The sequence below is a fragment of the Schistocerca serialis genome, chromosome 7, assembly GCF_023864345.2.
Source record: "Schistocerca serialis cubense isolate TAMUIC-IGC-003099 chromosome 7, iqSchSeri2.2, whole genome shotgun sequence".
NCBI lineage: Eukaryota > Metazoa > Arthropoda > Insecta > Orthoptera > Acrididae > Schistocerca > Schistocerca serialis.
Genome location: NC_064644.1, coordinates 599,128,691 through 599,146,514, shown reverse-complemented (window position 1 = coordinate 599,146,514; position 17,824 = coordinate 599,128,691). Strand labels below are relative to the sequence as shown.

Genomic DNA, 17,824 nt, shown 5'->3' with positions numbered 1-17,824 from the left:
AACTACACGTCGGCACACTTCTGGAGATGGCCTTTTTGACTGACAATAACCATCTGTAAGCATCTTTTGCAATGTTTTTGAAGTAAATAACAGTGGATTTCTTCATAGGTAGGCAATCACTGTATCTTCCATGTTTCTTCAACAATTTAGAATCTGCAGTCATGATATCAGGATGGTTTTCACTGTCTGGTCTATTAACTACTGAAGTGAAAATTGACATTTTCCTTGAGGTAGTTGAAAATTTGCTGCATAGTACCCGTTTCAGTGGCAGAAGGACCTAGTTTCTTTTTTCTACCTGCTTTGGACCGCCATGTGGGACCTTCATGCATTTGATGTGGAACTGGGCATCTCCTCCACCCATGTCAGAAACTGGTCCAATTTGATGTATTACTGAACACCCTAGTTGATTTTTTAATTCTCAAAAAGGTTCAGCAGTCTCTCTCAGCCAAAGCTTATGTGAACGATACACTAGGTACCATCAATTAATTGGCTGGGAGCTTGTTTTCTTGAGCCAGAAATTGTGGTATGACAGCTGACCCATACAAAAAAACAGTTGGTCTTGAAATAAACATCCAGCTCAGCAGATCAAGTTTCTTTTCTGCTGCAACCAGTCACCACCTCTTAGCCTCCACAGCAGAAATTTTTTGCTGAAGTAGGTTTTTCAACATGGTTCACCAATCTTTACAACTCTTTTCCCATCCAAAACAGCAGCCATCCCACCCTTGCATCTTTGGTTCCCGTTTGCTAGTTGCCCGCTAGGTTGCAAAGCACACCTAATATATAGCAGGTCATTGTGCGAAAACTATGTCTACATGGCCACAACAGCCAGAGGCAGTGACCACATGTGTGCAAGTTGTGTTTGTGAGGTTTCCTATCTCTGAAGAAGGAATTTGCCCAAAAGCTTAAGCGTTTTGCAGTCTTTTTGTTGTGTTTGCATGGTTCAACACCACCCCTACATAGTTAGTAGTACTCTATCTTTTTCATAATGTTGTTATTGCATCATGGGCTTTCCATTGTTTGATTTCACCACTGATAGTGGAAGTTATTACAGAGGATCATTCTGTTTATAGCAGTTTGGTGCATTATACCATACCAGATTCACAATGGTCTGCAATTTGATATGCAACTTATAATGTATCAGTAGACATGCGGCAGCACATACTGCTTAACATATTCCAAAATATGGAATTCTTTCAAGGCACATACCTTGGGTTCTATTGAAGATGGTAAGGTGGCGTCAAGTGTTTTGAGTAGCACTTGGGCTACAACCCATTTGTATAGCTGACAGAGGGACTGTCCCATTGTCACTATCCTATAGTACAGAGTCAAAGTATGGATAATACACACATCCTCCTGCTTAGGCAATTTGATTCTTTTTGCATCTGATGTGGTCTACAGTGGGCCTTACGATACTTGTGGAGGCATCATTGGTTTATGAGGCTTTCCTTAGAAAACCTACAAGCTGCCAATTCCAAGACAGGTGAGCACCCTAGTTTCCACGATATAGTCCGAAGATCCCGATCTCTAACGACCTTGAAAATTTTACTAATTTCTTTATCTATTTCCAAGATATGTACGTTAAAGTTACACTACTCGTACACTGCCTGCATTATCATCAGATGGGTTCTGGGAACCTGATGTAATACTGAAGGTCATAAAAAATGTTAGTGCACCTAAGAACTGGCTTCAGGTGTAAGTTAGTTCTGTGTTTTTTCAATTTCACGTAAGTAAACTATCAAAACTTTACTTACCCATAAAGTTCTTTTCATGTAAGTGACTTGCCTTGCTGCAGCAGGGAAAATAAGGGAACTAGCAGAAAAATGCTATCTGAGCACAAAAAAGACAAATATGCTCCAGTTTAAAAGACACTGAAAATTGGGATACCAGCTGCCTCATTCTAATGTCCTTGGCTCCTTTAAAAACTTTCCCAAAAATTTTGGCATGTAAATATACTTTGACTTTTTTATGAGAGGAGAGGAGACACGAAAGTAATAAATACTGGAAGATAGTAGACAGTGGTTATGGTACAAAAAGAATGAAGAACAATGACAGTGTGAGAAAATGAGGACACAGTGGCAGTGGAACACAGCCGACAGTGACGGGAAAGTGGAGTGTGGAGAGGAATAAAAAGGAGAAAGTGGAAGTGAGTGAGGGCCAGTGATAATGAGAGTCTATGACAATGACAGGAGAGAGGGAGAGAGAGAGAGAGAGAGAGAGAGAGAGAGAGAGAGCAGCAGCAGCAGCTGTGGGAAGGAATAAATTTGACAGTTGCAGTAAGAGAGAGAAAAAGGGAGACAGTGACAGTGAGACAAGACAGTAGTAATAGTAGTAGGACAGAATAAAGGAGCCTGTGGCTGTGAGAGAGGAGACAGTGACAGACAAAGAGATAATGACTTTGAACTGGGCTGAATGAGAATTGACAAGTGGGAGTGGATGCATATGAGCAACTTCCATTGACACACTAGTGGGTGTGAGCAGTTTACAGCACAAACGTTTGTGAATGCCAAAATTTTTGGGAATTTTTTCAAAGGTGCTGAGGAAGCAGAATGAGGCAGCTGGTACCAAACATTTCAGTCAGAGTCTTATGTAAACAGGAACATACATTCTTTGTACTCTGATAGGAGCATTTTTCTGCTGGTAATGTGACAATTGCTCAAAAGAGCGTGTCTCATTTAGTTGCATTATACAGTGTGTCCCAGTTCTGTTAGGACTGTGGCTATGAAAAATAGAAGTTACAGATTATGCTCACAAAATCATGTATTTATTGAAAAGTCTCCCCCTGAAATGTTTACTGTAGTCCCTTTCATGCAGTTGCATTCAGTACCACAGTACAATTTTCTTAGATGTTCATAATTGCAACACAACTGTTCTTTCATTGCCAGCTTCACAGTGATATATATTGATAAAATTCTCTTGTAGATTGGCTATATCTGTAAGTAAAACGAAAGTAATGGAAGTATATTAACATGAGCAACAACAGTGTTAAACAATAAGATAATAGGTAAGTCAAGTCGTTAAAACAGCTCAGAACAGATGTCACTCACCATATAGCAGAGACGCTGAGTTGCAGAAAGTTAGCTCTCAGCCAAAAAGGCCTTTGTCAAAATTACACTCTCTCTCTCTCTCTCTCTCTCTCTCTCTCTGGCTGCTGGAGCCAGCTGCCAGACTGAAATCATGTATTTGTGAGAGTTGCATTTACATGTGCGTGCTGGTGTGTGTGTGTGTGTGTGTGTGTGTGTGTGTGTGTGTGTGTGTGTGTGTGTGTGTGTGTGTCCCCTATGTTTTGCAAAAGCCTTGTTGGCTGCAAGCTAACTTTCCGACAGTCTTTTTGTTGTGCCTTTCTGTGACTCAGCTACTCCACTATATGGTGAGTAGCAACTATCCTTTTCATTATATTGTTAAATTCCATCCTGGATTCTCCATTGTTTAATCAGGACAGATGGCAATACACAAAATTAATTCAATGTGATCAAAAAATAAACATGCATTACAAATAATTGTATAAGGAGATACCTTGGTAGAACTACAAGGAAAGAACACAGATTGGATATTATAATGGCTAGGCCTGCTCTCATGTACAGCAGTTGAGGTCCCTTTTTGGATTAACATTAAGAAACAGATTGCAAAGTGAAGACAAGACAGCAAGTAGACTTGAAAACAGCACCTGCCATGGCAGGCATGTTACGTTTTAACCAAACTGGATGGCAGTACATGGGATAACCAATTAAGAGATGGAGGAAACAGTCCTGTTAAATGCCTTTGGTTTCAGAAGTGGGCTACACACACTCCCTTGAAATACAGAAGAAGAAGAAGACCTACTGGCACCACCATGAAGCTTAGTACTTTTAACAGAGAAAGACAAAAAAGTCCGTATGGCACAAACAATGCCTAACTCTCAAAGCTGTGAAATAACCTCTAAAAACCACACCACCACAAATGCTGCTGGAACAAAAGACACTGTCCTTTGTGTACATTAAAAGTACACAATGGTATCTGAAAATTATGCTGCTCCTTCTCGTTGAAGATTAGTGTATGCTAAAAACAGACACCGTCAAAAGAATGATTAGACAGACACATTTAGCATCACATCTGACAATTAGTAACTCTTAATTTTTAGTACAGAGTTTACTACCAGAAAAGTAAAAAAGGTAACTATTTAAAAAATAATAATATTTATTCACACAACTCTGGGCTTTATTCAACATAGTTTGTCTTCAATGCCATCACTGTGGCACAGGACATGACTAACAGTTTTTGGCATTAATGTCTTACAATTATAAAAGACAGACTAGTAATTAAATAAATAACACTTGAGAATTTGCAGTTTCCTACAACAATAAATAAATATTACTAAACTGTTCATTTCCAATTCAAACTCTTTACAAACTATCAACAATATAGTTGATTAACAAGTGGGTTTTATTGTCTTGGTTAACATTTTCTAGTGTGAAGCTTCAATTTTGCGACAGATTTCATTAGTAAATTCCGAGCACTTTGCTGGACCGCCCAAATCCCCTGTGCGGTACTTTTCTTCTTTGATAGTATCAAAGCAAGCTTGCTCTATTCGTGCTGCATAGTCATTGAGTTCCATGTAGCGTAACATCATAACAGCAGAAAGCAGGAGTGCAGTAGGATTGGCTTTGTCTTGTCCTGCTATGTCTGGAGCAGTACCGTGCACCTACGAGACAAACATTTTCATAAATATCTGAATTTTACAAACAACTTGTGAAAACAATGCACATAATTTTCAAATAAATTTATGAGTGAAGTTCTCTTTCAAACACTCTCCATTCAATTAAAAATACAGGAAAAAGTTGATATCACTTTTCGAAAGACATGGCCACAAAGCCTTGTGAAATTTAAGAAAAATACGAATTTGGTGGTCAGAAATTGTCAGTAAATGCTCACAGATGGAACAGGTGACTGGAAGAAAATGGCATGCAGCACAAGCACTGAGATTAGTATGAAGGGAAAGGTTCAACCAATGTAATTTAATCACACCTATGAATATCATCATCATCAGCAGCAGCAGCAGCAGCAGCAGAAGAAGAAGAAGAAGAAGAAGAAGTGGTTATGGTCAGTAATTTTCGTATCATAAGAAGGAGATAAATTACTACTTAAAATTCAATAACATAGATTAATCAGTAAGCGTTGGATTTGACTTCTAGTACCAAATACATTAAGATATTCTTCTCCACAGAGACAACTCCATGAAGATTGTATACCCACTTAAATGGATAATGTCCACATACTGATGTATGGCTGACCTCAATTCGACATGGTTATCTGCTGCAGAAATGCCATGTTACCTAAAAGCAAATATTCGATTCTAAAGAAAATTACTACCAAGATCCTCTCATATACTCCCTCTTTTCCTAATAAAGTCTATTCTTTTAAGAAAGATATTTCCCTCAGGCTTCTTAACGGGTTAATTTGTACCCAGTACTTCTAGCAGTACATATGAACATGACAGAGCCAAACTCTCACTGTTCACTGCCAAGGTCATATCACCACAGGCAGGTGACCCTATTTGAGAATTACACTTATGGAAAATCTGAAAAGTATAGACTGCCACTCGTCACACAGAGGAGGCACTGAGTGACTGATGGGCACAGTGAAAAGAAGAGGTGTGGGGGCAAGGAATTGGGGGTGGGGGGTGGGTGGGGGGGGTGGGGGGGGTGGGGGGGGGGGTGGAGGTGGGGGGGGGGGGGGGGAGAGAGAGAGAGAGAGAGAGAGAGAGAGAGAGAGAGAGTGCGGTAAGGGTGGGGCTGGAAATGGGGAAGATTTTAATGATGCCTGTGGTAACGTGCAGGGGTGTGGTGGGAACGGGCTTTGGGCTTCATGCAACATCAATAGGCTGTGCTGGGGGAGGTGAGGAGCAGCAAAGGCGAGAGGAGACTACAGAGAAGGGGAAAGGACTACGCACATTTGCTGGTGGGACGAACAGCTTGTGTAAGGGTGGAGTCGGATTGTAACACGGAAAGGATACAGAGTGGAGCAGGATAGGTGGACTAAAGGGACTAGCAAAGGATGAGGCTCAGGGGAAGGGGGGTGGGGGTGGGAGAATCCAGGTTGTGAAGCAGTCTACATCAAGCAATGATGTTTGATGGATAGATGGATGGATTAACGGAGTTAAAGGAACCAAATTACGAGGTCTTTGGTCCTTTAATCTTCCCGATTCATTTTTGGACTATGTCCAATATTACCCGCTTCTGCTATGACATTTCCATTACTGTGCTTTCCATTCACATCATTGTTGCAATTCACTAGGTGCAGGGCAGCACTTAGCACGTAGACCTGACAACTCAAAGCATGTTGCGTTCACGTGTTTCTAGTAGGATAATGGCTGGTACAAAAACGTGTTACGTTGTCATGATACTGCCATGTGGCTTCTTGAAGACACCGAAGACATAGGGGAATTTGTTGATGAAAGTGACCTAGAAGATACTTCCACTGTGTGCAGTGAATCAAAATCTACTGATGGAGTGGACAGTGATGAACTGAGAACCTGTAGCAAATACATGGAAAGTTTATTGCAATAATGATGGTGATCTCATTAGGTTTTCTTGTTCTGTCACACAATAGGGTTTCACCATTTCTCATAGTATCTGACCAAAATCTAAACTTGAATATTTACAATTCCTCTTCACTGACTTTTTTATTAGTGAAACTGTGAATGCTACGAATATTCTAAGGAACAGATACAGATAGTTACTCCACTTTCAAAACACTTAATGCGGCACTTGTGGAGGGATGTTTAATTAGAAGACCTGAAGGCTTTTTTTGTGTGTAAAATGGAACATGGCCTTTAATTTGAAGGTAGAATTAGTTAATTTTACAGAAGACTGGCACGAACAAACTCCATTTTTCAAGCATGTTTTTCTCATCTCTATTCTTTTCTCAAATATTCTGGATACTGCATTCAGTTCCACTTGTCACAGCTCAGGGATGTGAATGTACGAGAGAGAGCGAGGTGAAGGACATTGGTTAATATATTTACAGTGAATGCAAAGAACTTTATGTACCAAAATGAAATGTGGCTCTGGACGAGAGCACAGTAGGATTCAAAGGAAGAATTCAATTCATATGCTACGCTCTAAAAGAAGCCTTAAAAGTGAGGTTTACGAGTTTTCTGTCTGTGTCATTCAGAAAATGTGTGTGTTTTTTCTCACATCCCATTTTATAAAAAGACAACTACAGAGACTCTCACGGATGAAAATGGGAAAGCAAAGCATCCGCTTTGGTGTCATCCACTAGCACCAGAGTTAGCATGTCTGCAAGTTTAAGATTTCACTGTAGGCGGCCAAATCGGGAAGTCCAGTAGGAAATGGCCCATGGAGAGATGGGCACCACACCTGACAGTGGGTTGGATCCTCGCATTGGAGGATGTGGCCTTGGGTCAGCCAAGAGTGGCCAATGAGAAGCCAACAGAGGACAGCTGATTCACTGCAAGATGCCACACAGTCAAGAGTCTCCTTTATGGTTTGCAGTTTATTTCGAGCAACCAGGGCACAACAATCCATGTTTCAGGTCTCCAACAATTGTCTGTGTAGAGTCAACCAATGGTCCAATTCCAGTACCCTAATTCCAAAGTCGGCATCCTGGTAGCGAACTTTGCCAACTGGTCAGCGTATTTTTCCCCAAGATCCCAATGTGATAAAGAGTCCATACAGAGACAACCAACCAAGCATCCGGAATGGTGAAGGTCATCCAAGAGATAGTGGGTCATTGAAACCAATGGGTGTCTAGGGGGTCTTAGATAGCACTGGTTGACAGTCTGAAGAGTACTTAAGGAGTCAATGCCAATTAAGAATGACTCACCAGTACAAAAATGAAGGTGGCTGAGGGATTGAGCAACACCAGCCAATTCTGCAGTGAATATACTGCATCTGTCTGGCAGGGAGTGTAGTTCACTGCATCTTGCATGTGTGTAGAGAAAACCAGCTCGTCCATCAACAGAGCCTTCAGTGCATACCACTTCTGAGCCCAGGAATGCATCATGGACGTTCAGGCACAGGCTGCACAAAAATCCGTAAGGTTTACTAGTCTTTCAGTCTACAGGTGAAGTCGAGGCCAATCTGGGGGTGGGGTAAACACCGTAGGGGTCATCTGTCTGCAGACTGCGATCATACCTTCAGATCATGTCCACTGTTGTTGGAGGCAGATCTCCCTACAAGTAAAAAAGGATGTGGTAGTTTGGATGCTCAGGAGACCAGTGAATGTGTATGCACAGATGAAAAATAGTTATCACCTGATCTGTAGGGGAGGGACACCAGCCTCCGCAAGTGTAGAGGGGACTGTACCCCAGCTGGTGTTATTGTGACAGCAAAGAGAATGACCAGCATTTTTGTTTAAGTTGGAGAAGATAGGGACGCCATGTCGTGGGTGTCAAACACCAACCCCAGGAAACGATAAGGCCCCACTAGAATGAGCATATGTTGTCTAGGTAGAGTTCTGGTTAGGGATGGGCAGTACAACAGTGACAGAGGTGCATGACATGTCTAGGCGGCAGAAAACCAGAAGCAATGAGTGAGAGCCTGGGACTGCCCCTTTTATATGGCATCCTGCGGTCAGTGTTCAGCAACACACACACACACACACACACACACACACACACACACACACACACACACACTAGAAGAGCACTAGTAAAAGCAAAACTAGTCAGCATTCAGGGAGACTGTACAGCTGCAGCTAGATCATTGACAGTCACTTTAACAAGAGGCACATTCATTCAATACAAAGCCCTGTGGGTACCCATTCTGCTGTATATTATGGGCATTACTGTGGGAAGCACCAACTCAAACCCAGAAAGTACAGCAGGACAAGAAGTTGCAGACAAAAATCAAGAATTGTCCCCATAGACCCCACTCACAGAAGGTAACGAGGATCAGACACCATGTGCTGTCATAAGCCATATGCAAACTGAAGAAGATTGTGATCAGATGTTGACATCGAGCAAAATCTGACTGAATAGAGACTCCAGGCAGATCAGATTACCTGCAGCGGAATGGCCTTAGTGAAAACCACCCTGGGACATGTACTAAAACAGCCATGAGCTCACCCATGCATTCGAGCAATTTGCAGAGAACATTAGTGAGGCCAATAGGGTGATAGCGGTCATTTCCAGGGGGTGTTTATCTGGTTTCAGTACTGGGATGACCAAGCCTTCTCACCACTGAGATGGAAACTCGCCCTCTCTCCTGATATGGTGGAAAATTATTGGCAACCATATGATGTTGGCAATCCACTGATAAGGGTTTTGAATATTTGGCTCTGGATGCAGTCTGGCCCTGGAGCTGTGCCAGTGCAAAGGGCTGGGGCTCTGAGGAATTCCCACTCACCGAATGGAGCATTATAAGGTAGCAGGTGACGCATAGTAAACAGTAAATGATGTCCCTCTACCCACTGTTTGATAACACAAAATGCATGCTGATAATCCTCTGATGCAGAAGCTGGAGCATAGTGAAAAGCAAAATGTTCGGCAACCGTTTCCAGATCAATGTAAACATAAGCATTTACAGATACCCGTTACAAGTGCAGGGTACTGGTGTCTGTAGAGGCTTTGAGTCTGCCTCGAAACCTGCAATGGAATGGTATGTGGTGCAATAGCAGCAACATATCACTCCCAGCATTCTCGTTTCTGTTGTTTTATATGTTGTGGGACCAGGCATGGAGCTTTTTAAAGGCAATAGTCGAAAGCTAACTCCAGGTGGCAGCAGAAAAGAGAGACATGCCCAATACTGGCAGTCAAAGGAGTCATCGGAAAAGGAGGCACAGAATGGATGGCAAGGCACGTGTATCTGCTGAGAAGAGCATCAAGCCAGTATGACAGCAGTAATTCATCAGCTTCTGCATACAGACTCACAACCAGGCTAGCGTAAAGGCGCCAGTGACCAAACAGATTCTACGATGGTGGATTGTATTTAGACGGCATAAAATGGACGGACGTGCTGATGCGTAAATGAAACCCCCCCTCAACTAGTTTCGAACAGACAAGAGGTTGGTACAAACGAAGGAGAGTGGTCCGATATGCTACCCAGGAGGTACCATTGAGGATACGCAGGAGACTGAGGGACTGGGTGCACTGGGAAGCCAGGTAAGACACATGGGAGAATCAAGAAAGTGCTCAATCAAGCACGAGCCCCAGGAATTTTGTAGTTTCAGCGAACAGAAGAGCAACAAGCCCAAGATGTAAAGATGGAGGAAGAAACCAAATGTGCTGCCAGAAATTCATACAAGGGGTTTTGTCAGTGGAAAATTAAGCCACTGTTGATGATCCACAAGTGAAGACAATCGAAAAGTCGCTGGAGACACTGCTCTAGGAGACAAGTCTGTGGGGAACTGCAATAGACAGCAAAATTGTCAATGAAAAGGGAGTGGGAGATACCCGGCAGGAGACGGACCATAATAGGGTTCATGGCTATAGCAAAGAGGACGACACTCAGGATGGAGCCCCGAGGTACCCCGTTTTCCTGGATAAAGGTGTCCGACACGGAAGAACCCACCTTACCTTAAAAACTTTGTCTTAAAAATTCCTGAAGGAAGCAGGGCAGGTGACATCAGACATGTAGAAGGTATGGAGAATACAAGTCCTCCAGCATGTGTTGCAGACTTTTCCCAAATCAAGAAACACGTCCACAGTCCGGTATTAAGAAAAAAAGTTCATGACATGGGTTGACGAGACGGTCAACCACATTGTGCAGTGGTTGGTAAATTGCGAGACTGGAGCCAGCATACCAGCCGGGCACGTATCATACATCAATCCTCTAAATCCTCACACAAACGAAAAAATGGCTGACATCGAAATAAGTGTCCAAGGAATAGAAAAGCAACTGGAATCACTCAACAGAGGAAAGTCCACTGGACCTGACGGGATACCAATTTGATTCTACACGAGTACGCGAAAGAATTTGCCCCCCTTCTAATAGCCGCATACCGCAAGTCTCTAGAGGAACGGAAGGTTCCAAATGATTGGAAAAGAGCACAGGTAGTCCCAGTCTTCAAGAAGGGTGATCGAGCAGATGCGCAAAACTGTAGACCTATATCTCTGATGTCAATCTGTTGTAGAATTTTAGAACATGTTTTTTGCTCGCGCGTCATGTCGTTTTTGGAAGCCCAGAATCTACTCTGTAGGAGTCAACATGGATTCCGGAAACAGCGATCATGTGAGACCCAACTCGCTTTATTTGTTCATGAGACCCAGAAAATATTAGATACAGGCTCCCAGGGAGATGCTATTTTCCTTGACTTCCGGAAGGCGTTCGATACAGTTCAGCACTGTCGCCTGATAAACAAAGTAAGAGCCTACGGAATATCAGACCAGCTGTGTGGTTGGATTGAAGAGTTTTTAGCAAACAGAACACAGCATGTTGTTATCAATGGAGAGACGACTACAGACGTTAAAGTAACCTCTGGCGTACCACAGGGGAGTGTTATGGGACCATTGCTTTTCACAAAAAAAAATAATAATTATATATATATATATATATATATATATATATATATATATATATATAAAACAAAGATGTAGTGACTTACCAAATGAAAGTGCTGGCAGGTCGACAGACACACAAACATACACACAAAATTCAAGCTTTCGCAACAAACTGTTGCCTCATCAGGAAAGAGGGAAGGAGAGGGAAAGACGAAAGGAAGTGGGTTTTAAGGGAGAGGGTAAGGAGTCATTCCAATCCCGGGAGCGGAAAGACTTACCTTAGGGGGAAAAAAGGACAGGTATACACTTGCATACACACACATATCCATCCACACATACACAGACACAAGCAGACATGTGTAAAGGCAAAGAGTTTGGGCAGAGATGTCAGTTAAGGCGGAAGTACAGAGGAAAAGATGTTGTTGAATGACAGGTGAGGTATGAGCGGCGGCAACTTGAAATTAGTAGAGGTTGAGGCCTGGTGGATAACGGGAAGAGAGGATATATTGAAGAGCAAGTTCCCAACTCCGGAGTTCGAATAGGTTGGTGTTAGTGGGAAGTATCCAGATAACCCAGACGGTGTAACACTTTGCCAAGATGTGCTGGCCGTGCACCAAGGCATGTTTAGCCACAGGGTGATCCTCATTACCAACAAACACTGTTTGCCTGTGTCCATTCATGTGAATGGACAGTTTGTTGCCGGTCATTCCCACATAGAATGCGTCACAGTGTAGGCAGGTCAGTTGGTAGATCACATGGGTGCTTTAACACGTGGCTCTGCCTTTGATCGTGTACACCTTCCGGGTTACAGGACTGGAGTGGTGGGAGGGTGCATGGGACAGGTTTCACACCGGGGTCGGTTACAAGGGTAGGAGCCAGAGGGTAGGGAAGGTGGTTTGGGGATTTCATAGGGATGAACTAAGAGGTTACGAAGGTTAGGTGGACGGCGGAAAGACACTCTTGGTGGAGTGGGGAGGATTTCATGAAGGATGGATCTCATTTCAGGGCAGGATTTGAGGAAGTCGTATCCCTGCTGGAGAGCCACATTCAGAATCCGATCCAGTCCCGGAAAGTATCCTGTCACAAGTGGGGCACTTTTGTGGTTCTTCTGTGGGAGGTTCTGGGTTTGAGAGGATGAGGAAGTGGCTCTGGTTATTTGCTTCTGTACCAGGTCGGGAGGGTAGTAGCGGGTTGCGAAAGCTGTTGTCAGGTTGTTGGTGTAATGCTTCAGGGATTCCGGACTGGAGCAGATTCGTTTCCCACGAAGACCTAGGCTGTAGGAAAGGGACCGTTTGATGTGGAATGGGTGGCAGCTGTCGTAATGGAGGTACTGTTGCTTGTTGGTGGGTTTGATGTGGACGGACGTGTGAAGCTGGCCATTGGACAGGTGGAGGTCATCATCAAGGAAAGTGGCATGGGATTTGGAGTACGACCAGGTGAATCTGATGGAACCAAAGGAGTTGGCCTGGGTAACCAAGAATGCTTCCTCTAAGCGACCCATGAATAGGTTGGCGTACGAAGGGGCCATCCTGGTACCCATGGCTGTTCCCTTTAATTGTTGGTATGTCTGGCCTTCAAAAGTGAAGACGTTGTGGGTCAGGATGAAGCTGGCTAAGGTAATGAGGAAAGAGGTTTTAGGTAGGGTGGCAGGTGATTGGCGTGAAAGGAAGTGCTCCATTGCAGCGAGACCCTGGATGTGCGGGATATTTGTGTATAAGGAAGTGGCATCAATGGTTACAAGGATGGTTTCTGGGGGTAACGGATTGGGTAAGGATTCCAGGCGTTCGAGAAAGTGGTTGGTGTCTTTGATGAAGGATGGGAGACTGCACGTAATGGGTTGAAGGTGTTGATCTACGTAGGCAGAGATACGTTCTGTGGGGGCTTGGTAACCAGCTACAATGGGGTTGCCGGGATGATTGGGTTTGTGAATTTTAGGAAGAAGGTAGAAGGTAGGGGTGCAGGGTGTCGGTGGGGTCAGGAGGTTGATGGAGTCAGGTGAAAGGTTTTGTAGGGGGCCTAAGGTTCTGAGGATTCCTTGAAGCTCCGCCTGGACATCAGGAATGGGATTACCTTGGCAAACTTTGTATGTGGTGTTGTCTGGAAGCTGACGCAGTCCCTCAGCCACATACTCCCGACGATCAAGTACCACGGTCGTGGAACCCTTGTCCGCCGGAAGAATGATGATGGACCGGTCAGCCTTTCGATCACGGATAGCCTGGGCTTCAGCAGTGGTGATGTTGGGAGTAGGATTAAGGTTTTTTAAGAAGGACTGAGAGGCAAGGCTGGAAGTCAGAAATTCCTGGAAGGTTTGGAGAGGGTGATTTTGAGGAAGAGGAGGTGGGTCCCGCTGTGACGGAGAACGGAACTGTTCCAGGCAGGGTTCAATTTGGATAGTGTCTTGGGGAGTTGGATCATTAGGGGTAGGATTAGGACACCAACCACTTTCTCGAACGCCTGGAATCCTTACCCAATCCGTTACCCCCAGAAACCATCCTTGTAACCATTGATGCCACTTCCTTATACACAAATATCCCGCACATCCAGGGCCTCGCTGCGATGGAGCACTTCCTTTCACGCCAATCACCTGCCACCCTACCTAAAACCTCTTTCCTCATTACCTTAGCCAGCTTCATCCTGACCCACAACGTCTTCACTTTTGAAGGCCAGACATACCAACAATTAAAGGGAACAGCCATGGGTACCAGGATGGCCCCTTCGTACGCCAACCTATTCATGGGTCGCTTAGAGGAAGCCTTCTTGGTTACCCAGGCCTGCCAACCCAAAGTTTGTTACAGATTTATTGATGACATCTTCATGATCTGGACTCACAGTGAAGAAGAACTCCAGAATTTCCCCTCCATCCTCAACTCCTTTGGTTCCATCAGATTCACCTGGTCGTACTCCAAATCCCATGCCACTTTCCTTGATGTTGACCTCCACCTGTCCAATGGCCAGCTTCACACGTCCGTCCACATCAAACCCACCAACAAGCAACAGTACCTCCATTACGACAGCTGCCACCCATTCCACATCAAACGGTCCCTTCCCTACAGCCTAGGTCTTCGTGGCAAACGAATCTGCTCCAGTCCGGAATCCCTGAAGCATTACACCAACAACCTGAAAACAGCTTTCGCATCTCGCAACTACCCTCCGGACCTGGTACAGAAGCAAATAACCAGAGCCACTTCCTCATCCCCTCAAACCCAGAACCTTCCACAGAACAACCCCAAAAGTGCCCCACTTGTGACAGGATACTTTCCGGGACTGGATCGGATTCTGAATGTGGCTCTCCAGCAGGGATACGACTTCCTCAAATCCTGCCCTGAAAGAGATCCATCCTTCATGAAATCCTCCCCACTCCACCAAGAGTGTCTTTCCGCCGTCCACCTAACCTTCGTAACCTCTTAGTTCATCCCTATGAAATCCCCAAACCACCTTCCCTACCCTCTGGCTCCTACCCTTGTAACCGCCCCCGGTGTAAAACCTGTCCCATGCACCCTCCCACCACCACCACCTACTCCAGTCCTGTAACCCGGAAGGTGTACACGATCAAAGGCAGAGCCACGTGTGAAAGCACCCATGTGATCTACCAACTGACCTGCCTACACTGTGACGCATTCTATGTGGGAATGACCAGCAACAAACTGTCCATTCACATGAATGGACACAGGCAAACAGTGTTTGTTGGTAATGAGGATCACCCTGTGGCTAAACATGCCTTGGTGCACGGCCAGCACATCTTGGCAAAGTGTTACACCGTCCGGGTTATCTGGATACTTCCCACCAACACCAACCTATCCGAACTCCGGAGATGGGAACTTGCTCTTCAATATATCCTCTCTTCCCGTTATCCACCAGGCCTCAATCTCCGCTAATTTCAAAATTTCAAAATTTCAAGTTGCCGCCACTCATACCTCACCTGTCATTCAACATCTTTGCCTCTGCACTTCTGCCTCGACTGACATCTCTGCCCAAACTCTTTGTCTTTAAATATGTCTGCTTGTGTCTGTATATGTGTGGATGGATGTGTGTGTGTGTGTGCGCGCGCGCGCGCGCGCGCGCGCGCGCGCGCGAGCGAGTGTATACCCGTCCTTTTTTCCCCCTAAGGTAAGTCTTTCCGCTCCCGGGATTGGAATGACTCCTTACCCTCTCCCTTAAAACCCACTTCCTTTCGTCTTTCCCTCTCCTTCCCTCTTTCCTGATGAGGCAACAGTTTGTTGCGAAAGCTTGAATTTTGTGTGTATGTTTGTGGTTGTTTGTGTGTCTGTCGACCTGCCAGCACTTTCATTTGGTAAGTCAAATCATCTTTGTTTTTAGATATTTATTTCCTACGTGGAATGTTTCCCTCTACGGAAATGGAAATGTCGTGTGGCTAGGGCCTCCCGTCTTTATATATATATATATATATATATATATAAAAACAAAGATGAGGTGACTTACCGAACGAAAGCGCTGGCTGGTCGATAGACACACAAACAAACACAAACATACACACAAAATTCAAGCTTTCGCAACAAACTGTTGCCTCATCAGGAAAGAGGGAAGGGGAGGGAAAGACGAAAGGAAGTGGGTTTTAAGGGAGAGGGTAAGGAGTCATTCCAATCCCGGGAGCGGAAAGACCTTACGGGGAAAAAAGGACAGGTATACACTCGCACACACGCACATATCCATCCACACATACAGACACAAGCAGATATATTTAAAGACAAAGAGTTTGGGCAGAGATGTCAGTCGAGGCAGAAGTGTAGAGGCAAAGAAGTTGTTGAAAGACAGGTGAGGTATGAGTGGCGGCAACTTGAAATTAGCGGAGATTGAGGCCTGGCGGATGACGAGAAGAGAGGATATACTGAAGGGAGTTCGGATAGGTTGGTGTTGGTGGGAAGTATCCAGATAACCCGGACGGTGTGGATATACTGAAGGGAGTTCGGATAGGTTGGTGTTGGTGGGAAGTATCCAGATAACCCGGACGGTGTAACACTGTGCCAAGATGCGCTGGCTGTGCACCAAGGCATGTATAGCCACAGGGTGATCCTCATTACCAACAAACACTGTCTGCCTGTGTCCATTCATGCGAATGGACAGTTTGTTGCTGGTCATTCCCACATAGAATGCATCACAGTGTAGGCAGGTCAGTTGGTAAATCACGAGGGTGCTTTCACACGTGGCTCCGCCTATGATCGTGTACACCTTCCGGGTTACAGGACTGGTGTAGGTGGTGGTGGGAGGGTGCATGGGACAGGTTTTGCATCGGGGGCGGTTACAAGGATAGGAGCCAGAGGGTAGGGAAGGTGGTTTGGGGACTTCTAGGGACGAACTAACAGGTTACGAAGGTTAGGTAGACGGCGGAAAGACACTCTTGGCGGAGTGGGGAGGATTTCATGAAGGATGGATCTCATTTCAGGGCAGGATTTGAGGAAGTCGTATCCCTGCTGGAGGGCCACATTCAGAGTCTGGTCCAGTCCCGGAAAGTATCCTGTCACAAGTGGAGCACTTTTGTGGTTCTTCTGTGGGGGATTCTGGGTTTGAGGGGACGAGGAAGTGGCTCTGGTTATTTGCTTCTGTACCAGGTCGGGAGGGTAGTTGCGGGATGCGAAAGCTGTTTTCAGGCTGTTGGTGTAATGATTCAGGAATTCCGGACTGGAGCAGATTCGTTTGCCATGAAGACCTAGGCTGTAGGGAAGGGACCGTTTGATGTGGAATGGGTGGCAGCTGTCATAATGGAGGTACTGTTGCTTGTTGGTGGGTTTGATGTGGACGGACGTGTGAAGTTGGCCATTGGACAGGTGGAGGTCAACGTCAAGGAAAGTGGGATGGGATTTGGAGTAGGACCAGGTCAATCTGATGGAACCAAAGGAGTTGAGGTTGGAGAGGAAATTCTGGAGTTCTTCTTCACTGTGAGTCCAGATCATGAAGATGTCATCAATAAATCTGTACCAAACTTTGGGTTGGCAGGCCTGGGTAACCAAGAAGGCTTCCTCTAAGGTACCCATGAATCGGTTGGCGTACGAGGGGGCCATCCTGGTACCCATGGCTGTTCCCTTTAATTGTTGGTATGTCTGGCCTTCGAAAGTGAAGTTGTGGGTCAGGATGAAGCTGGCTAAGGTAATGAGGAAAGAGGTTTTAGGTAGGGTGGCAGGTGATCGGCGTGAAAGGAAATGCTCCATCGCAGCGAGGCCCTGGAACCTACACCAGTCCTGTAACCCGGAAGGTGTACACGATCAAAGGCAGAGCCACGTGTGAAAGCACCCACGTGATTTACCAACTGACCTGCCTACACTGTGATGCATTCTATGTGGGAATGACCAGCAACAAACTGTCCATTCGCATGAATGGACACAGGCAGACAGTGTTTGTTGGTAATGAGGATCACCCTGTGGCTAAACATGC

At 45.0% G+C, this 17,824-nt stretch overlaps 1 protein-coding gene across 1 annotated transcript in view; it reads right to left on the bottom strand.

The window, feature by feature from the left end:
* Window positions 1–4,153: 4,153 nt before the first annotated feature.
* Window positions 4,154–17,824, bottom strand: part of LOC126412423 (probable isocitrate dehydrogenase [NAD] subunit alpha, mitochondrial) — a 60,949-nt gene continuing 47,278 nt past the window's right edge. The window contains exon 6 of the mRNA XM_050082018.1: window positions 4,154–4,678. Within this exon, the coding sequence (XP_049937975.1) occupies window positions 4,442–4,678 (237 nt within the window). The 3' untranslated portion in view covers window positions 4,154–4,441. The remainder of the gene's footprint in view (window positions 4,679–17,824) is intronic.